At 46.7% G+C, this 22,592-nt stretch overlaps 1 protein-coding gene across 1 annotated transcript in view; it reads left to right on the forward strand.

The window, feature by feature from the left end:
- PRKCH (protein kinase C eta) overlaps nt 1-22,592 on the forward strand; it is a 220,847-nt gene that overhangs the window by 132,451 nt on the left and 65,804 nt on the right. Inside the window, exon 10 of the mRNA XM_058567069.1 lies at nt 18,903-19,057. Coding sequence (XP_058423052.1) covers nt 18,903-19,057 — 155 coding nt within the window. The remainder of the gene's footprint in view (nt 1-18,902; nt 19,058-22,592) is intronic.

Here is a 22,592-nt window from a genome sequence, read left to right on the forward strand (position 1 = left end):
CACAAGGTGATTTTTATTTCTTCACCAGAGAGCTACTAACTGACTTGGGGGCTTAAAATTTGTGTGTTACAGTGCATGTCTCCAAAGCAAAGGATAAAGGGAATTTCTCCTGCCGTAAGTCTAGATGATAAATGAAGTGGTGGGAACCAACTTAAAAGAATCAAGTGAGTTTTTCTCATACTAAGATAGACATAAACAATTTTCGTTTTGCTGTAGTTTATGCTTTCTCTCGGATTTGCAAGGTATCTGACTCCACAGTATGCATGGCATTTGCTCTCTGTGCATCTGTCCATCTGTCAAAATCCTCAGTGACTATCCCCATTCGCTGCTGAAAAACTAACGATAAAGAACAGAAAATGTTATTTACTATGAGAAATTACAGAAGGTAAATTATTACTTTTGAGTACTTGGTTTGGCAGGCCATGGCCTCTAAAATGAGATGCTATTCGATGTGTAAGGCTGAAATGTAGCAGCCTCCCCTGAAGAAGTTAGAAGTGAGCCGAGGTGAGGCGTTAGAGTCACTCCCAGCTGTTTGCGAAGTCTTTCATTGTGAAGACCCTTGTGGAAAGGAAGGAACTTGCTGAGGGTCCCGTAGACTGTGAGCCCTGGAGACAAAGTTCATCTCTGGGTCAGGCTGATTCTGGAGCCCGGGTTCTGTGCTCTGACCCGTCAGTCCACATGTTGTCTCATACAACATTTAGGTCGTCGATGGAACATCTGCTTCAGCACTCCTGTCTGCCCGGGCTCTCCTCCACCCTGCTGGTGTGGAAACGTCATTGCCCTGGGAAATGGAAGACTCGAGTTCTTCCAACTTCGTTTCCCTCAGCCTGAATGGCTGGAGACAACCTTAAAATTCTCATGGTTAAAATGAGAGCAGGATTGCCGTGAGGACCAAAAGAGAGAATGCAGAAAGGCTCCGTGCACATGCAGCGCCGTTCACAAGCGGGTGGACTCGTGCTTGTTGCGATGACCACCTCCTGCCCCACACCAGAGAATGGTGTCCTGGGGCTTCCAATGGCCAGCACAGGCCGCATGTGGAGGGTGTCGTCAACACCCAAAAACAGAATTTAGGAGCTCCTTTTGTTCTTGGCAAAAAGAAAAATATAAGCAAATTTGAAATATTAGAAAGTTTATCAAGTTTACTACGTAAGATTATGATCCCATAAATTATTGCCCCCATTTTTTTCATAATAATACATATTTGCAAGTATATCATTAAATTGGCATCCTCATACGTTTCTAATAGCTTTGTAAATCCTAATAGTTTGTGAATAATTTGACGATCTGTATCAAGACTCATAAAAATATTTATACTCTTGGATCTGTTGATTTTATTTCTGATAATTTAGCTAAGAAAACAATGTAAAGAATAAAACCAATGTTATGCATAAAGTTGTCTGATTTTCAATGCATTATTTATAACAGGAAAATATTGGAAATAACTTCACCATTCAGCAATAGGAGTTTACTTAAATAATATACTATTTGATGAAGATTTTCATCCAGTCAAGAGATAATTGAATACAAGCAGTTAAATGATTATGTGTCAGACACTGTCATAAGCACCTAACATGTATTATTTATTGCATGCAGTTCTTATAACAGCTCGATAAGATATGTACAATTATTATTTTCATTTTGCTGAGTGGTAAAGTGAAGCATTGAGGAGTTAAATCCCTTGCCCAAAATCCAGTACAGTAAATCATGGAATTAGGAGGTTAGAGTCCAGGAAATAATAACGAATTTCTGATGATTCACGGTGTGTATCCATACCAGGTTCTGCCCAAGATAGTGAATTGGCAAACCTGGCCCCTCCTCCAAAAAAAGACTGGAAGGAAATTATGCCAATAAACTATCGGGCACTGTATGAAGGAAGTGAAATTGTGGATGATTCTTCTTCCGTTTACCCATTTTGGTAACGTGATGATATTTAACCTTGGGGGTGGGAGGAGTGAGGCGTTGTTAAGCCAGGGAGGGCCCGGGTCTGGGGTGCAGGCCTGGTAAATGCCACCTCCCCATTCTTTCAGGTTAAATTCACTTCACGCTCCTTTCATCTTAGTCAGTGACTGTGGTGTCAGCTGCTGAGCCTCCTGGCATTTATGGCTGGAGTCCGGCTCCCAGGGGCTCTCCTTCGAGCCCTCAGCTGAGTGCCTGAGAGAGGGAAGAACAAAGAGGCGGAAGTCGCCGGAGGGGGAGTGGCAGAGTAAACACTGGTCAGATGCTTCAGCCTTTGTTCAGAGACCCAGTTTATTGAGGCAAAGGTTTCCCTTTGGAAAACAGAGGACTCACTGTGCCTAGGGCCTGAGAACGGCCTCCCGTCAGCGGCCCAGGGTCCAGGTGGGAGAGAGGGACCAGGCAGAGCCTCATTCTTTTGGGAATACTCATGTTTGCCTTTGTGATCTGTTGCACTCGGGGCGGCCCCAGAGTGCACAGACCCTGCCTTTACCGGGACAGAAGCCCAGCGCTCTCACCTCCCACCCGTTCCTCTACCTGTCTAGTACTTTCCTCAGGACATCCGGGCTGCTGATGGGGCATCCTCAGGGTGTCAGCCTACCAGGGTCCGCAAAGCAATGCGCCCAGAGTTCCTGGCAGGGGTGTAGCTTTCCATAGGAAGCCACTCCTCAAATGTTGGTCAACAAAGTAGAAATCCTACTTCTGAACGTTAAGATGTCTAGGAATCTTGCGAACTAAGTGCTGTCAGCTTGCAGAACTGGGGCAAGATGATGTCAGTATACTTAAGTCATACTTAAAATATGTGGTGAAAATCACCTGGCAACCTGAGTTCATGAGAACATTCTTTTCTCTGTATTATTTTCTCTATTGCTGTTGTATTAAATATTAGCAAAGGAGTGTGTGTGTGTTTGTATGTGTGTGTATGAGAGACACAGATAGGCAGAAAGATTGTTGTGTGGCCCTGGAATGAATCTTGCAGAATTTCCTCAGGCAAGTGACTACACTGCAGCCTTCAGTATGAGAGCTCCGAGTTCTACTTCTGCCTGAACTAGCAGACCCTTGTCTTTAGGAAGGGCCCCTGCCTTTGATATTTTTCAGGTGAGCACCTCCACCTAAATCCATGTTCTCCCGTCATGGACCTGTTGGCAGAGATACCTCCGGAGGGTGGCCCTCAGGTGGCTTCGTGCACACGTGGGGGTGGGAGGCTGCAGCTGCCCCGAGGCCCCTTCCAGCCCTGACTGTGCACCAGCCCTTCCAGCCCCCTTTCCTTTCCTGAGTGTGTAGTGGGCATTTGGCAGTGACCGCCTGGCCCATTGGTCTGAGCTGCTGCCAGCGGCCGGCCTGGGGAGCAGGAGGCCCACTTGGCCCCTGGAGCAGCGTTAGCCCTGTGCTCTGAGTCATAGTAACATCCTGGACAAGGAGAGGAGGCCCTGTGATGGAGATTAGGTGAGGAGAGGGCGAAGTGCAGCCAAAAAAGCTGGAGGGACAAGGTTCTGAGGAGGCCTCTGTTCATGCCTTGGGATAGTGGATTGATTCTTGGAGCCTAAATGGTATCAGCTTTGCAGAAGGGATGAGTGATGAGTGAATTCACAGCAGCAGCTCCTATTCGTTGAGACCCTAGTGCATGTTCTAGGTGCTTATATTTATTACCATTGTCTATACAATTGTGCATTGTGGCATTCCATAAATATCTGGAAACTGAGGTCCAGAAAGTTAAATAACTTGCCCTAGATCACACAGCAAGCAGGAGTTGGACTGTGGGTTCTCACCAGGTTGTCCAGATTAATCATCTTTGCCACTTCCTCTGTACCGCAAATAGATAGGTCTTCTCTCTGGAGTGTGTACAGCTAAGAAGAGTGTTATCAGGCAGGAATAAAGGCAGTTTTTCACAATAAATAGCTTTGCAGCCTTTTGTGAAATACCTAAGGATGTTTCCTATCTGTTGGGAACTAGGTTTCCTCCTTTCCCTGAGCAATGACCGCCACAAACACGATTGGCCTGCTTATGGGTCATTTGTTGTGATTTGCCGTTGGCTCAGATCAAAATAGAAAATGTGCCAGAACGTGGTGTTTCCCAGTTGGGCATGTTCCCAACTTATTAATAGTGTCCATCTGGGGACAAAATGCACACAGGCCGTCTCCAGGCTCTGGGTGTCGGGGGAGGGGATACCCCCCAGGCTCCAGGCTTTCTGACTTTCTGTGGCTAAACAGGGCCATGAAAATGAATGGGAAACAGGAGAGCCTAAAGTTCCCGCTGTTCCCTGCCTGTCTCTCTCTGTTTGGATAAGACTGCCAGCATACTTGGTGTGACAAAGGGGTTTGAAATGGTGGGCATGTTTTCCAGTTTGAGGTCGTTCAGTTGTAACCGGCCTTGTCATCACTAGCCATGGTCGTCATTGACCTAGAGATCACGTAGACCTGCCACCCTGAGGTTAGTAAGATGGTTCAGGGATCGTGTGTAATTTCCTTTGACGTATCAAAGACTTGCCAGGGTCAGACTTGGCCCTGTGTTTCCCGACGACTGACGAAGCCTTGTGGTGGGAGGGCCTGGTTATGGTTTTCCCTGACCGTGACTGGGAACCTGCCAACTCACCAGGGCCCTGTACTGAATGAAGCACTGGGCTGGAAGTGCCAGGACTGGCTCCCGGGATGCGAATGTGATGGGCTTTCTGCCAAATAATTTAGTGAAAAGTCCATCAGTCCAGGACCACGCTGGTTGAGTGCCAGGCAAAAGAAACAGTGCTTCACCCCTCAGTCTAGCTGGGAAGAGAAGATTCATACACATGGAACAGCAGTGGACAGTAGACAGCATGGAGGCAATGCGTCGTTATACCACAAAAGGGAAGGGAGCGGAAAAGGAACGCCGAACTCGTGGGAAAACCCGCCTGCGTGCAGTCTCGCCTCAGAAGTGCAACCAGAATGGCTACGAGACCAGCGAACCAAGTACATCTGAGCTCCAAGTGCACCATAGGGCGTCCTGCAGGTGTTTCCCCAAGAATTTGGGTTGACTCCTGCCGTGACTGACTGGGACGCTCAGGTCAGGGCCTGACGCTGCACCTGTGAGTGGCTAGAGTGGGTCCACCCTACCCTGAAGACAGAATTGTGCGGTGTAAAAACCCAGCTGCTCTGGGTGGAAACCATAGACTGTAATATATTCTGGTTTTGAAATACTTGAATTTTCCATAATTACTTCATCACTGGTAAGAACCCAGCTGTGTCCATCTCGTCTAGGCCCCAGAACTATCCGGGGCTTCTCACGACAGAAGCAGCCAAGTCAGTATAGACTTGGCCCACTTGGAAGTACAGAGAATTGCCCGCTGGCAGGTGAGGATAGAGGTGTCATTCACTCAGCAAATGCGTGCTGAGTGTCTTCAAGGTGTTGGCTCTGCTCTAAGCCCTGAGGACACAAACGTGAACAAAGCAGAGAGGAGTCCCCGCCCTGGTGGGGCTGATGTTGTCCTGGGGACTTCATGGCCTGAACAGGCTGTTCTTAGTGTAGGATCAGCTGGGAACCCTCCATGGTGGGCAGTTCCTGGGTTGCTATTTAGGACAGGCTTAGAGTAGCCATCTGCTTAGAAGAGAGTCTAGGGGGCTTGACTTGAAGCTACATTTGTGTATGAAGTGCACCTTTATTTTTGCGTGGGGTGCAGTGAATTTAGGACCTGATGGAAATTACTGGGGGGAGGGGTGGCCCAAGCCATCGGCGCTGCCTCTGCTTGGTGGTGGGTTCTGTGGCACTCTTGGGCTTGGGGGTCCAAAGCAGGGGGCATAATGGGAAGAGCTGCAGCCCCGCTCGCTTCCCTTGCTCCCATTGCTGTCTGTACCAGCTTGCTCACCCTGCTGGGTAGACTGGTCTCTTTGCTGACAGCCCCTACATGAGGCTCTGGGGACACTATGCCTCCCCCCATGTCCACCCATGTGCCATCAAGACTGACTCTGCTCTTGTGCAGGGTTCCTCTTCCTGCGTTCTGCTGTCAGCTAATACCTTGCAGACCTTCCCTGCTCCACTGGAGGGCTTTGGCATGGCCTGTCTTCCCTTCAGGGCCACCCAGGGAGTTCCTGTTTCCTTTCTGTGTGAGGCGTCCAACTTTGAGTATATTTGTACAGTAAAAGAGCCCGCTGTATTTCGAGCTCACTCCTACCCACTTCTTTAGGATGGTCTGTGATGATTTAGTGCTTAGGTGTTACGAAGGGAGTCTTGGAACTCTTCCCAGAGTCTCTTAATTCCATTCTTATGGTGTGTAATATTTTAAATGTTAAAATGGTGTAGTAATATAATTCCCAACCAAAACAAAAGAGGAAAGCCCTTCGAGCAAAACGCCTGCCCTCCCCCCATAAGTGTTTTTCCCTTTATGTGCCGTGGACCGTGGGAAGCGCCTTCGTCTGCTTCCTTGTTCTTCCTCCTCTCCTCTCACCTCCTCACTCCTGGGGAGCACTGGGCCATGGTCTCCTTGTGAGGTGGGGACTAGCCCGTGCCTGCACCAAGCCCAGACCTTCTAGACTCGGGTCTATCTACCAGTGGTGAAAGGCGGTTCAAGATGAGTTAGACACAGCCAAGAAAGTAGGGAACAGATATGGCAGAGTTGACCTAGAGACTGGATGAGGTTCCTCGTCTGGAAGCCCGTAGAATTGAGGGTCTGCTCATTAACTTGGTTTGTCCCTCTTACTGGGGCTTTAGGGCAGATCTGAAGCAGGAAGTTCCCTTCTACCTGGCTCAAAACTTTATCCCCACCACCTTGACCTTCACCAACAGGTTAAATGGTTTTAATGATTGAGTGGTGAATTTTTGACCTTTCCAGTAAAAGAAATTCACTTATGTGCATAGTGTGATATCGTTTGCCCACGACTGACATTTGGGGCAGGATAATCCTTTGTTCTGGGGGGCTGTCCTGTGCATTGCAGGCTTAGCACATCCCTGGGCTCTACTCGCTACACGCCAGTAGCACCTCCCTAGTTGTAACAACCCAAAATGGCTCCAGACACTGCCAGATGTCCCCTGGGAGGAAGAATCTCCCTGAATGAAAACCACTGCCTTGCATGAATGGCAGGTGGTCTGTCCTGCATATGAGGAGTCAAGTGGGCGAGAAGATCACTTTGCTTTTTACAGGGGCCAAAGCAAAGCGTGTCAAACATCTCTTATAAAATTATAAGCGTTACCATTTTTCCCTGAGTTTATAGACAGCATAGTTCCTTTTTGGGGCTCCTCGCAGCTCTCAGTGGCTGCACTGTGGCATTAGCAGGGACTGGGGCCCCGGGCTGGGAGGAGACAGCGGAAGCCTATGGGCTCTGTTGAATGTGAGTGGGGCTTAGCATGCTGGGCAGTTCAGAACAGTGAAGCCTGCTGTGATAGGGCAGAATTATTGGAGCCTGGGGGTGTCTACGGAGCAAAAGATTAGCTCAGTGAGCATATGTATTTAAAATGGGTTATGTTTGAAAGCAAGCAATTGAAATAGCGCAGTTCCTCTTGTCTTGGCATTTAATGATGATAGTCCCACTTTACCATCAAGGCGTTGAATCAGTGGTGGTTTATGAAAATCCTCGTCTCCACCCTGAATTTAAAAGGGCGCCTATCTGTGAGTCAGATTCCCATCCCAAGTGTGATGACTAGATTTTACAAACAGAGATAATCAAAGCTTTAAGAGACATTTCTCAACCAGCATAGAAAAATGTGCTGGTAGCAACAGAGTTTGCTTTGGGGAAAAGCAAACTTGCTGTTTTTGTACTTTTGTTTTCCGTACATAGAAGTGTCATTTCAACTTAAAGATACAGATACCTTAGATGTGATCTTCAAAACTGAGGGGTCTTTAAATATTGAAAGTAGACCCTAGCCATTGGAGACATTAGCTGTTTCTACATTGAATGGTAATATTGTATCTGTCTTGCATTTTTAATGGAATTCAGTAAATGTTTACCGAGCACACTTTATGTGCCAGGGACTGAAGACATATGGAGGAACAAGATGTGGACCTGCCCTCTAGTGCTTTCAGTCAAGGGTCATCCTAAACACAGATTCCTATAGCACCGTGCGATGGAGAGAAGTCATAGCTTGGTCCTGGGGAGGTTGGAAGGGAGGGAAGAGAGATTTCTAAGTAAGAGTGGAGAAGAGTGAAAGAAAGGAGAACCAGAAGCAAGTGGTTTCCTAGGAGGAGGGATCAAGTGCGGAGATGAAGTCGATTCACCAAAAGACTCCGAGCTATCCACTGGATCTGAGACGGGGTTGTGTGTCACCATCTTAATCACTGCCCTTATCCTGGGGGTGTGAAGGGCCCATCTGAACTCCCTTCAACCAGCTGAAGCTTCTCTACAGAGTTAACACAACTTCCTCTCCCCTGGGGAAACCTTTCAACCTACTTCTGGTGAGTTTACCTCTCGTCTATAGAGCTCTGCCTTTTTGACATGGGCCTCCCTGCCTTTGTAGTCAGGTCTGCCTCTTCCTCAGTGCATCGCGGAGACCAGTGTTTTGCCCATATTGCAGAAAGGGTTTGGGAAGAGACTGTGGGGGAGTCATCTGAAGTTCCACAGCCAGAGGGCCAGAGAAGGACATAAATTCAAAACAGCGTGTGGAAGGCCCATTCCAAAGGGAGACTTGAGCGAGCACCCCAACACTGCAGAGCACAAGAGGGAACAGACTCTCGGCCAACGGATTCCCAGGCATCATCTCGAGACAGATATGGAATATTCTGGACCAGATTCGCTACTTATCTAACGGGGCAAAATGTTAAATCAGACACCTGTAACCCAGAATCGCCTTCCATGAGGCAGAAATGTCTAAATCATCTACAGATCAGAGAGAGAGGTGAAATCTTGGCTTCTTTGAGAGATTGCAAAGTTTAGGAACCTCTGTCATGAAAAATGATCTAAATAAGTGAAATGGAGCCCTAGAGCCCTAGACAAACTAAATCCACAGATATCTTCATTAGACCTGCTCCTATTTGGTGCTTAAATCAAAATCTTTATAAAGAGAATTTCACTATGTGAAATAATGATTTAAAAGAATCCTATTATGCATAGTTTTAAGTGACTAAACCTGTTTTTAAAAAGCTAGTGATCACCCAAGATATTTTCTTTGTGCATCTAAATTCAGAATTTAGATTTGTGAAGTTAATTCAGAATTCAAACACCATGTCCAGTTAGCAATAATCTGCTCTAAGAGATGTCTGTTTTTCCAGGCAATAAAAATGATCTTTATCATAGTATGGTGACTAGACTCTTAATACCATGTCCTCTTATTTCCACCAACTTCATCAGAAGTCCAGCTAGTTGTAGGACTTAATAGAAATGACATTGGTAATAAAATGCAACTGTTAACAAATTATGGTTTTGGGAGCCGGCCCAGTGGCATGGTGGTTGGGTTCACGCACTCTGCTTCAGTAGCCCGGGGTTTGTGGGCTCAGATCCTGGGCGTGGACCTACGCACCACTCGTCAAGCCATGCTGTGGCAGCATCCCATATAAAGTAGAGGAAGATGGGCACGGATGTTAGCCCAGGGCCAATCTTCCTCAGCGAAAAAAAAAAAAAAAGGAGGATTGGCAACAGATGTTAGCTCAGGGCTAATCTTCCTCAAAAAAAAAATTATGGTTTTGATGACTAAGTATATCAGGAAATATTATGAAATGTAAGTGAAAAAGAAGGGTATGTTTTTAATTTTCTCTTTTTCTCTTCTTTAGACATGCTATGGAGTGTTAAGCATGATTAGGACATAAGGGAAAAATCAAATCTAGTTAAAATTACCTCATAAATGTCTTGTCTGCCCTGAAAGCCCCAGTTCTTTGGACACTAGAAGCCATGAAGAGTTTTGTTTCTTCTTGCTTTTAGACTTCTGTCTCTGGTTGTCAGGATTATAAGCGATTTTATTTTCATTTTATTTTTCCTCCATTTTCCATGTATTTACTTTGTAATTACATTTGAACTATGAACATATAATTTCCTTTATAAACAGAGAAAAACCAAAGCTTTGTAGACAAAGGGAAAGAAAGTGGCGTCCAGCAGACCTGCTCCACTTGAACTCCTCCACAGTCTCTGACAGGCAGGGTGCTTCACTTCTTTGCACTTTGCTTACATAAAGTGGATGGATAAAACTAATCTTGGAAGTGTGTTCCAGCTTTTCTAATGTTCTAGTTTAAATTTTATCAAGAAACAAAAATTGCCTCCTGCCATGTCCAGGTCCTTACTTATCGTGGTCCAGGCACCGTGCTTGGTGTTATCAGAGATACATCATGTGGATTTGGGCTCTGCCTTCAAAGGTTTCAGGTCCTCCACAGACAACAAGACCAAGTGCACAGAGCCGGTACAGCCCAGCGCAGCGATGCTGGGCAAGATGTGTGTGGACCAGAGACGCCAAAGGTGGCTCCCTGGGAAGGGAGGACTATGCTCCACCTTTGGTAGATCGTGATCAGATGTTTGCTGCTTATTTATGCTTTAAAAAGCATCCTGGGGGGCTGGCCCGGTGGTGTAGCGGTTAAGTGCATGCACTCCGCTGCGACGGCCTGGGGTTCGCAGGTTCGGATCCCGGGTGTGCACCGACGCACCGGTTGCCAAGCCATGCTGTGGCAGCGTCCCATATAAAGTAGAGGAAGATGGGCACAGATGGTAGCCCAGGGCCAGGCTTCCTCAACAAAAAGAGGAGGATTGGCATCGGACGTTAACTTAGGGCTGATCTTCCTCACACACACAAAAAAAGAGCATCCTGGCCCAGATATTTCACAGCATGTTGAACTATAAGTTTGGTTGCCTCCTTATTTGCCTAGTCTGGTATATGTGCCTGAAGCCTTGTTGAGTTTCGTTACAAGAGATAGCCATAGAGCATCCAGTTTACTAGGAAAACACTGGGTCTTTGCAAAGACCTGTGTGACCCTCCAGGTTTGAAATGCAAGATCCTAAAGGCTTGTTATATTGGTGACATATTTCACCTTCCCAAAGACTAAGTCTCTGAGCTCAGACAGGATGTCTCATGCCCACGGGCTTGACAGAGGGGTTGCTGGGTGATTGAATTAACTTCTGATATCTTCTGGGCTGCACAAAATGATGTTGAAAAAAAAAGAAAAAGAAAAAATGAAACCATTCGATTCTCTCTCCTTGTTTCTTCCTTGAAGCCTTTGTAATCATTCTTAATGTGGTTAATTCAAGTTGTTTCCAGTTCAGGCATGGTGCAATCAGATTTCCTCACAAGGGTGCTTTTCCACTGTGACCTCCTTGACGTCAATAACTGTTTCCTGTTGATTTGAACTCCCTGTTCACCCTGTGCACCACTTCGTCAGAGAAAAATCGCAAGGCAAGGGCGCTTATGAGAAATTCAGCACAGTGCTGTCTATTATTGGAGATTTCCTTTTCCCCGCCCACAGCCAGGCAGTAGCACTCTGCAGCTTTGATACTGGGTTGATGTGTTATTCATTTAGAAATAATGCCAAAGCCATTCTTAGAAGTTGGGTTAGTCGGTCTAGAAGTGGCTCCCAGCTTAATATTGCCTTAAAGCAATAACTAAATTAGTCATTAGCCTTAAATGTTGAGTCTGTTCTTTGAATTATTTCCAAAAGGTAATCTGCCTCCTCACTGCAGTACATCTTGAACTGAGATTTACGTCTATTTGATTGTAGGGACTATAGAGTCTTGCTTTAAACAGAGAAATCTTTCTCCATCTGTTGATAAGAATGAATGAGCTTTATAGAAGAGGAGAATAGCTGCTACAAAGTCTCGCCAGAACAGGTTTGCAGTCTAGAGGGGAGCACATTGCTTTGCAATAATAGTAATGATTATAATTATAAAGCTCTTAAAATAGAGAATACAATTTATCATCTGATAGTAGAAAATGAGGAAACTAACTAGAACTGAAACTTTGGTTAATGTGTTTTGGGTATCAAATTTAGTTTTGAAACCCTTGCTTAGTAGTCACTTCCAGGAAGAAAAGTCCTCCTTACCAGGTCAAGGTCATGGCCATGTGGTATCAGGAAATGCCTCGGCTGGCAGCTGGCCTAGCGGCCCTCCTGACACCTTGAACCCTCTAGATTCCTCTCGCACCCAGGGTCAAGGAGCTGCTGCAGCTGCTGTTTTGGCTGCCGTTTCATTCCTGTTCACTTGCCAGTCTGAGCTCCGTGAATGAGGCACCATCTCTGCCTCCACGGCAGGCAGCTCGCTGCCCGGTATGCTGCAGCTCCCCCAGGGGCCAGGGCCCCAGGAGCGGACGGTCATGGTGGCTGAAGTGGCAGTGGAGGTGGTGGTGATGATGTGGATAATAATAATAATCGTAGTTGCTAACATTTATTGAACACTCACTGTGTGCCAGGCAGTTGGAAATTCTCAGCTTAAATCATTTAATCCTCACACAGCTGTGAGTTCAGTTGTCTTATTATCCCCATTTTGCAGAAGAGAAGTTTTGAGAGAGAAAGAAAATCAATACAGCACAGCGAGAGCTGCTTTTGCGTCTCAGGCGTCCTGGCTCCAGAGCCCACAGCCTCACCAGGCCTCACCGCCCTGTGCTTCCTCTTGGTAACACCAGGGACTTGGGCACTGGGCACAAGGTCTCCTAGAGTCAGCTGTAGCCCCTTTGTGTGATGTAGGAAGAACAACAGCTTCTGTTTGTGGAGATTCTTTTCTGGGCCTGGTGCTGCACGAGGCACTTTGCTTCTGGTTTAATCCTCACACAATCCCTGTAGTTGTAGATGTTATTACCCAGATTGATAATCAGGAAACCACCTGCCCCTTAAAAAGTCGTGTGTGTTTCATTTAAGTCTCCTGGTAGCAAATGACGGAAAACAACCACGCAAGAAAGGGAGAAGTGAAAAGCAAGATTCAGAGATACAGACGGTGTTGCATAGAAGCCAAGGGCAGAAATTGGGCAGGACCCTCCGGGGATCCAAAATTGGAAAGACAGGAGGAATCCAGGTAGTTTCCTTCTTGGCTCCCTCATGCTCCCTGACCTCTTGTCTCTGCCTCACTCTGTTTCTGCTTCATCTGTCTGTCCATCCATCTGTCCATCCATCCAGGCTTTCACCACTCTGTTATACCAAGACGTTTCACATGTCCACACGGCAAAGGCAGCCTCAGCTCCCTGGTTCCTGTTTCCTCAGTTCCTGCACACAGCATATCCTAAATTAAAACCTCTTTATCTTGGTTCCAGTTTCCTGGGAAAGAGACTGTGGCCCAGCCTAGTCCAACTAGCCTTGTGCAAGATGTCCAGCATTTACCCATGTGACCACGCCAGGGCAGTTGTCTGAGAAGGAGATCAATGAGCTGAGCAGACATTCCAAAGGTGTCTACCACAGTGACCTTAAGGGATCTCATCTTAAGATCACAGTGATCTTAAGTGAGTCTCTCTACAGTCACCATCCTTAGGCAATGTCATCTTGGTGCATCATTTTCATCAACCCAGGTGTGTTGTCTCTGACTCTTCTTCATGCACCTGCCCATCAGCTTTACCTCCTAAAGAACAATCCTCATGAGGGGCTTTAGGGAATGCACACTGCTTTTACTGACAGCCACTACCAGTTCACGGGTATTTTTATCCCCTTTGGCCTGGGGAAGTAACAGCCCTGAGCTGACAAGAGCCAGGGCAGACTTGGCCCAGGCTGCAGCAGGTTACGGGAGCCAGGCGGGTGATGACAGGAATTCTATTATGAAGCAGGCCCCAGCTCCTCGGCCTCCTGTAACTCACACCGTGGGACAAAGGGATTTCTGAATTGCTTTTATTCCCCCAGGTGTTCCGCACCCCTTGTTAGTGACCTGCATTTGTGGTTGGTTGGATCAGGGACAAAAGAGGGACGAGGGACAAAGGTCTGGGCCACTGGCTTTAGAACTGAGGTTCAGCCGCCTGTGTGACCTGATGCTTCCTACCATGCAGGTCAGGGCAGATCTCCCCTAGAAGAGCCAGAGGCCTCGGGAAGCGGTGCAGGTGTCCAGGCTCGGTTTCTAGGAAATTGGACTTTAGAAAAACGGGCATGGCTATCTACAGTCTTCAATACATAAAGGGTCGTCTTTGTCATCGCTGCCTCTTCCCTGCCCCAGAAGTGACTCACGGTGACCTTACCCTATTGTGCCGTGCCTCCCTAAACACAGGGTCCCACCAGGTGCTTCCTCCAGCTGCGTCACAGTGAGCTTGGGAAGCATGACTTGGTATCTGTCAAGTACTCAGTGAGGCCAGCTCTTGAACAGAACCGACTGAGAGTGGCGTTGTAGGCGGAGGTTGTCTTCTGCCTCCTTCCAGAACTTCAAACACACATCTCTGCTGTATAAAGGGCATTCGCTGAATGTGAAAGGTTTCCTTCAGGTTGATGGAATTCATTCCCTAGGAGTAAAATTTAGCTGGAGTGATTTGTTTTGGTAGCTGGTGTTGTTTTATTATAGGTGGTAGGTTCCAGCACTTACTGGAGTCTTTTCCAAACCAAGCCCCATAGCTGCCACCTGTTTTAGCTCAGACACTGGGCCTGTAATTATGGCAGAGACCAGTAGGTGAGCGAGCATGTGTATTAATAGGACTGAGGCCCTGCAGTTCTCAGTGGGTGGCCTGGGATGGGGAGAAAGGAAGCACCCTAACCAGCCTTTCGCTTTTTCTGCCGACTCTTGATGGTGAAAGTAGCAGTAAATGGACAGCGATGCCCCACACTCGGTGGCCTCAGCACTTGGGGATGATCTCCCTTTGTGTCACGACACCTGCCCCACAACTGACACTTCTGCTGTTCCCTCAGCTTGATACCTGCCCCCTCCGTCCCCACTCCAGCCTGACTCAAGCTTCTGCATCCTTCAAGGCTGGGGAATCGGCTCCTCTTCGAAGCTTTCCCCAAATCCCTCCCCAGCCCCCAGGCGCTCAGGTGCCCCGTGACACCCTCGGTGCCCCTCCACTGCACTTAGCACACCGGGGGCATGTGCTCTCTCTACATATCTGTGAGCTTCATGAGAGCAGACGTGGGGTCTCATTCGTTTTACGAACTTGGTCCCTACCCAGGGCCTGGCATGGTGTGTTCAGTGAACTTTCCTTCTTAAGAACCTTAAAGGAAGCATCCCTCAAAGCCTCAGTTTAAAGCCTGCACACCAGAACCCGGACGATTTCCTCCCATGGAGTCCTAGGACCCAAACCAGCCCTGAGTGAGTCTCATTTTGGATATCATTCCAACGAGCCTCACGGCCTGGTTACTCCAGGCATCGGAATGGGTGTTAAGGGAGAAGGTGGTACTGGTAGCTCTTAATAATGGGCAGCAAGGGCTGTGAGCGTCCCTCTTTTCATAGCTGCTTCCCTACCCGCACTGCCTAAACAGCTGCCCTTCAAGACAATCTCAAAACTGTACCTGTCCAATGTCCCATCTTTATCTTTCAGAAGAAAATTAGAAAAATATGGAGGAAGCACACATGACGTTGGCTTGTTTCTAATTATGAAAGTAATACTCATCATAGAAACCTTCAGAGATACTGAAAAGTGTAAAGAAATAAATGTCCTCCCAGGTCCACAACTGAAAGCTGACTTGTAGCTATATAGGTATTTTTTTCGTCCTTTCTGTGCATGTCTGCATCTTTGGCTGTAACTGAAATCATTCTGCACATTCCCGTTTATGATCTTGTTTTAACTGCAAACACCTTTCCTATCACAGCCAGCAGCAGCAGCTGCTTCTGTTTATTGCACACTTTCTGGAAGCCTCACCTGAGGACACGCTCAGTGAACATTTGTTGCTGATGATTGCTCACTCACCTCACCCACCCTCACCCCCCCACTACCTAAAGATGAGTGAGTCTTTGCTCAAAGCTGGAGATTTTTGTCGTTTATCTCCTCCTCTGCGAAAGGAATCCTGGAGAAATTGCTGCCAAATTTCAACCTCCTCTGCAGCAGACATGTTAAAATATTACGAGGAGAGGGGCCGGCCCGGTGGCGTAGTGGTTAAGTTCACGCGCTCCGCTTCAGCAGCCAGGGTTCGCAGGTTCGGATCCCGGGCGCGGACCTATGCACCGCTAATCAAGCCATGCTGTGGCGGCGTCCCATATAAAGTAGAGGAAGATGGGCACGGATGTTAGCCCAGGGCCAGTCTTCCTCAGCAAAAAAGAAGAGGGTTGGCAGCAGATGTTAGCTCAGGGCTAATCTTCCTCAAAAAAAAAATATTACGAGGAGAAGTGCATGTAAGCAGAGGTTCTCCTCACAGCAAAAACATTTTGCCAGGAGAGAAACGTGTTTTTATTTTTCTACCTAGTGACATTATTTTAGGGCTTTGATAGGACAGACATTACTTTTTGTTAAATGGTCATTGTATCTTGGCTGGCTTGTTTCCCCCTCCTGCTGGCTTCAAGAGTTGCACGTAGCCCGAGGGATGGGAGTTGTACCCACTCTTCTAGGTGGTGGCAGACGGAGGTTAGAAATGAGACTCTGAATGAAAAGAAATTCACATTTTCACAGTTCCGAAGCTTGCTGTGCATCACAGGTGACCCTGCGTTATCTGAGAATCTGCCTCCTGGGCTGGGGGTGGGACCAAGAAGAGGAGAATGTGCAGGCCTAGAAGGCAGTATTTCCTCCCCCCAGATCTGGAATGCAGCCCAGATATGAGATGTGATAATGATTTGGGGGGGGACTAGAAATAGATGCTATTTCCCTTTGAGTGCCCTCATCTTTTTGATGCCTACTGCCTTAGAAACTCTTGCCAAGGGCATTGACTTCTAGCAGCCAAAGGATGAGCCACTTACCTACTGAACCAGTTCCCAGTAATCAGGTCTTTCGAGCTGTTGGAATTCGCGGACTGCCAGTCATAGCCATGAAGAAGGTGAACAGGCCCATTAACAGAAATACATAAGACTGACCTACCTACCTGCCAAGGGGTGGTTTGGGGTGGCTATACCACCCAAGTCTTCATCAGCCACCCTTGGCTGCCCCTCTAGATGAACACAGAATCAGCATAACAACTTCCTGTACAATGCAGCTCTTGGACGTGTCTCCATCGCATACTTTCCCTCCACCCCACCCCACTGCCAACCTGCTCATTCCACCCAAGTCCTTCCCATATAGAATATTCGGAACACCCACTGAAGCTTGTCCACCCAACTCGGCCTCTTCGCTTGTCAGCCACACTCAAATGAAGGCTAATAGCTTAGCTTACTGTATTTAGTTTTCTGTTGGTTTTTATTGCCAACCTGAAGAGTTGTTTTGTTGTTTGGTTTTTGTGTGTGTAAATCTTACCATTCCACCTTCACTCTTCAGTTCTTGCTTCTCCTTAGCAAATAGAGACGTTTCATAGATCCAGGGGATATTTTTTCCTTCTGATTAAGGTCTTACCTAAAATTGGGAATAGGAGGCCATAGGTTGTACTGTCTTCTGATAGAATGGGCTGGATTGCACTAGTGATGAATCGGAGGTAAACAAGAACACACACAACTCTGTCCTCCGTTCAGCCGTGGATGCATGGTAACGTTCTGAGCAAAGCTGGTGGCTCTTAAAACCACAAATAAAGATGGGTTCTGCATATATATATCCTTTGTGAATTGGTAAAATATCAATTTCCTTACAAAATGACTTCCCACCCCCTTACCCCCACCAAAAGGATGATTACCACCCCTGATTGCACTCATCCTGCAGGTCTGGGCTCACACGTCACTTGCTCAGAGAAACCTCCCCTGACCCCCATGCAGATGACCAGATGTCATTGTTTCCTCCACTTTTCCTTCACAGGATTTACCAGAATTTGTAAATGTGCTTATTTATAAGACTTTTTATTTTTTTAGAGCAATGTGTGTCTCCCACACCAGACTCTATTTGGGTAGGAGCTGTGTGTGTTTTATGCCTGTTTTACTCTCTGTTGGGTCCCCAGCACCTAATTCAGCACCTGGCTGACCGGGTGCCCCATAGATGTTAGTGGGAGGGAGGGAGGAAATCCACTAATCTCAGAGGTTCCTGAAACAAAGCATTTTACACTGTCAATCTTGGAGACATCGCTTTTTAATTGAGACTCAAGCATTTCTCTCGTTAAGCAGTCTTAATTTCCACAGCACTTTATTCACACCACTTGCATAGTACTTATTACATGGTAGCTTAGTACATCGGTAGCTTTTTTTTTTTTTTTTTTGTGAGGGAGATCAGCCCTGAGCTAACATCCATGCCAATCCTCCTCTTTTTGCTGAGGAAGACTGGCCCTGGGCTAACATCCGTGCCCATCTTCCTCTGCTTTATGTGGGATGCTGCCACAGCATCGCTTGACAAGCGGTGTATCACCGCGCTCCCGGGATCCAAACCCCGGGCCGCCAGCAGCGGAGCACACGCACTTAACCACTACGCCACAGGGCTGGCCCCGTAGTTAGCTTTTTTAAGAGCCCATTTCAACCTGCTAGGTTGGTGTTCCTTCCAAGTGGAGACGGCATCTCTCTTGTCTCTATGTTCCTACTCCTGACTCAGGAATTTTCTGATGGGCTAAATGGAGTTTCTAACATTGAGGCTACTCGGAGGCCATCGTTAGACTGTTGTTGGGCTGACTTGTCCAAAGTGTTCTTTTTCTTTGATGCTCTCTGCCCAGGTGTCAGGACCTTTCAGGTGTCCCTTATTTTCTGTGATTAACCCCACATGTTCCAGGCGAAAGGCGTGTACATTTCCATTTATGTTGCTTTCTTCCAGTTTATAAAACCGTATGATTTAGGTAGGGATTGCATCATCGTCCTCACTTTACTAATGCTGAATGTCCAAAAACATTAAGCTCAAAGTTACATGGCACTTAAGGTGCAGAACTGAACTAGAACCAAAGGCTTCTGATGCCGTCTCTACTTTTTATTTACTGCAGAAATTCAAGGCTGTGTGGAGTTACTTAAAGGAGATCCAGATGTTATTCCCCTATCCCGCCATCCCAAGGATCTAATCCCACCTGACCCAACCCCTCCTGCTTTGCCCAGACCCCCCCATCATGATGTCTCATTGAGTACCTCCACTGGACAATCTCTCCTCCCCACGCCACAGTCCAAGGTGATATGATGCTGACTGAACTCTCTTGTGTTTGTATCTAGGATCGTCTGTTTTTTGTGATGGAGTTTGTGAATGGGGGTGACTTGATGTTTCACATTCAGAAGTCTCGTCGTTTTGATGAAGCACGAGCTCGTTTCTATGCTGCAGAAATCATTTCGGCACTTATGTTCCTGCACGAGAAAGGAATCATCTATAGGTGAGTTTGGGCTGCTGGTAACCCTGGCCATAATTCATCCCCTGCCCATTCTTGGGGCTTAATCCATCCTTCCATTTGTCATGATAATCATCTGAAATCTTTTTGGAATTAAATTCACAAAAGTTTGAGTGTCTATTAGAATAAGTGAATAACGTGGTGATTAACATCGTGCGCAAACTACAACTTGCCCCCATGTGGTATTCATAAAGTAGGCTTGAGAGGCTCAGTAGAGACTATTCATGAAATCAGCCACGGTTTGCTAAGCGCCTGTTATAGCCAAACCCTGCAAGGTGCCAAACACATTGTTGCTCTCTTTTTTCTGTTTTAACATTGGAAGTGATCCATTCCGTTTTAGGAATGCATGCTAAACTAAGAGTGTGGATAACTGTTGCCTAAGTTGCTGTAATAAAAATCACAGTCAGATTGGGTGGCAGCTCACCATTCGGGGAGCTAAGAGGTAAACTGTCGATGAGCAGTGTCCCACTCGATGATGTTTATCATTTGCAGCCCCTCCCAAATATGATTTCATTCCATTTCATGACACACAATCTTTTGATCATAATATGCTGGACTTTAAATCAGCTTGAAATCTCAGAGCTCGAGGCATAGCAGTTGAAACTTGAGTCAGACACAAGATTGGGTAAGATTGGAAATGTAATAGTGTTAGATAGTGTTTATTCTTAAATTTCCCTTTTATCCCCTGTTGTCAATGTCCTCCTCCTCTTTAAATCACATTATAACTTAGCTGCCACGCATATGCTTTTTTGTCTCTTGAGATGCAATTGTTGCCTTCCTTTGAAAAAGTTCTCCCTTTTATATTAGAAGCATGAATGTCGAAGTAAAGAATTTCCTGATGGAAATTTGCTATTTATTAGCCTTGCTAAATGCTGTTCCTTTTGTGAGCTCATGACATCCTTATTAAAATGTAAAAGGACTTTAAAAACAGTGAATCTTCTTAAATACCTTGGAGATCAAAATAGGAAGAGGGGAGTGAGACTAGTCAAGAATGCCGCAGGACTGGTCGAGGATGCCAGAAAGGGGGAACAAGGGAGGGTCACAGGCACCTTACAGGAGTGTCTTCTAGTTAATTCTGTGCAGAGCCCTGAAACCTTGACTAGATGTAGCGCTTTTGTCACGGCCTCAGCTGTGCGGTAGAGAAGGGGCACAGAGTGGGGAGCCAGGCTGGACACGCGGCCGCGAGTGTCGTCCACCGGAAGGTCGGCGGGAATCTCTGCTCCTTCTCGAGTCTGGAGCTGCCACAGCTGCTGTAGACGGCCGGTGCTTTGAGCTTCCTTGGCCAGGCTCTGCAGTTCTCCTGCAGTCCAGCACGGGGGTTTCTCCTGTCTCAGCGCTCTGCCCGGCGCGTGGTTGGCCGTGGTTGCCGATACAATCTCTGATGGGAGAGGGAGTTTGGGTCCTTCCTGGTGGTGGGATCAGACTCTGGGCCGTGAACACCACCTTCGTTCTCCTCCCCGTGGCTTATCCATCATCTGTGCTCTGTTTGCCCCAGAGAGAGCCTCCCCCACATTTAATTTTGAAGAAGAATCACTTCCCTACTTGACAGGGACTTCTGTTGGAAATCAAAATAACAATATTAACAATGGCAACAAGAGCTACACTGTCACAGGCCCAGCACTCTACCTGTGTTTCTCCCTTATTCCTCCTAATGATATTATGATATAGCAGTAATATTAGTTGTGTTATTTAGATGAATAACTGAGTCTTAGAAAGGCTTAGGAACCAGACTACTAACTGATAGTGAAGCCAGAATTCAAACTATGTGGTTAACCACTGGGCTACACTGCCTCCTCAGGAGAGCCTTGCAGACTTGACTGCCACTAAAGAGTGGGCTTCTTCCCCTTCTGGTGATAGGGCGACTTGAATTCGTGAAAATGAGGCAGAGTGGATGTCTTAGTCCTTTGGGGCTGCTGTAACAAAATACCACAGACTGGGTAGCTTATAAACAAGAGAAATTTATTTCTCACAGCTCTGGAGACCAGAAGTCTGAGATCAAGACGTCAGCAGATTCAGTGTCCGGTGAAGGCTGTCTTTTCCCCGTGTCTTCACATGGTGGAAGGGCTAGGGAGCTCTCTGGAGCCTATTTTATAAGGACACTACTTCTGTTCATGAGGGTTCCTCGCTCATGATCTAAGTACCTTTCAAAGGCCCACCTCCTAATACCATCATCTTTGGGGGATGAATTTCAACACATGAATTTGGGGATGTCACGAATATTCAGACCATAGCAGTGGGGAAGAGCAGTGAAGTCTACAGCCACTTTCTTGAATGCTCAGAGGCTTTGCTGAAGCCGCACAGTACACAGATGCGAGGCAGCAAGGATGATTTCCTGTGCAGGATGTGGCGGCCTTTGCGTCTCCTTGTTTCATTTGTCTTGCAATACGGAGGACGGACACTGTAACCTGATGTCGTTTCTGGTGAAGCGGTATCAGCCCACATCTTGAGAAGTTTTATTTCAGTTCTTGGTATCTGTGGTTCAATTCTGAGAATTTATTTTAATTTCCTCTTCTACTGGAATCCCATCTGTGGGCTCTAGCTGATTTGGTTGACTTTGAAGGGAACACATTTAATTAGGATATATTCAAATGCTATTTTTTATCCTGTGGATTTATTTCACAGGATAATTTAATTCCATCCAGGGTACTGGCCTGAGAGCAGAATCTTAAGGATAAGCTTTTGAAAGCCAAGTCCTTGGAATTCACACACAGTAAAGGGCACATTTGGGCACCGAGAGTGTGAATTTAATCCAGAGACACAGTTAGAAACTTGGGAGCACCAGACAGCCTCATTTATCATACCCATTCCACGATGGCCTTTATCGGAGCTGAAACGGCCTTCCTGGATGATGCCTCTGACCTGTCCAAATAGAGTTGTTGTTGATGTTTCCTTGTTTGGGAGATTTTTTTCAGGAGTGGTGTTTATTTTCTAGCAAGTAACAAAATGATACCATGTGCACGTCATTGTCCAATAGGACTGTAGGAGGTAGTGCCATAGGCTCCCTCTGACATTATTTTCTTCTCTCTCTTAGCCAACTGTGCCTTATGTAAGAGGAGACAGGCCAGTTATATTTTCGTGCTTGTCTACTTGTGTTCTGATCCCGATTCTCAGATGTGTTTACTTGCATTTCATGGAGGAACAGAAGCCCAGTTTCCTGGAGATACAGCAAGAGAAAGGTCCTCCCCTTTGCCTTTGGTTGGAATGTCTGGAGCCTGCCATGGCCCAGAGACCGAGAGGGCTGGAAAGTTAGCAGTCAATGAGTCACTTTGCTAAGGGAAAAAAGACTATTCATTCTTTTGTCCTGGGCTTGTTGGCTGATTGGGAGCCCAGATAGTGCTCATGAATAATTTACACGGGCACTGACTTTTTTCCATAGTCAAGCCCTACAGAAAAGTTAGGGAAACAAAGGGGACTGCATCCCGTTTACCTGCCTGCCAGCATTACCAGCGCCATTTTCTATCATGTTTCAGAAGCTGTATTAAAGGGGAATTCAGCCATCTTTGACATTTCAACCCCAAAC

Source organism: Diceros bicornis, chromosome 24 (genome assembly GCF_020826845.1).
Source record: "Diceros bicornis minor isolate mBicDic1 chromosome 24, mDicBic1.mat.cur, whole genome shotgun sequence".
NCBI lineage: Eukaryota > Metazoa > Chordata > Mammalia > Perissodactyla > Rhinocerotidae > Diceros > Diceros bicornis.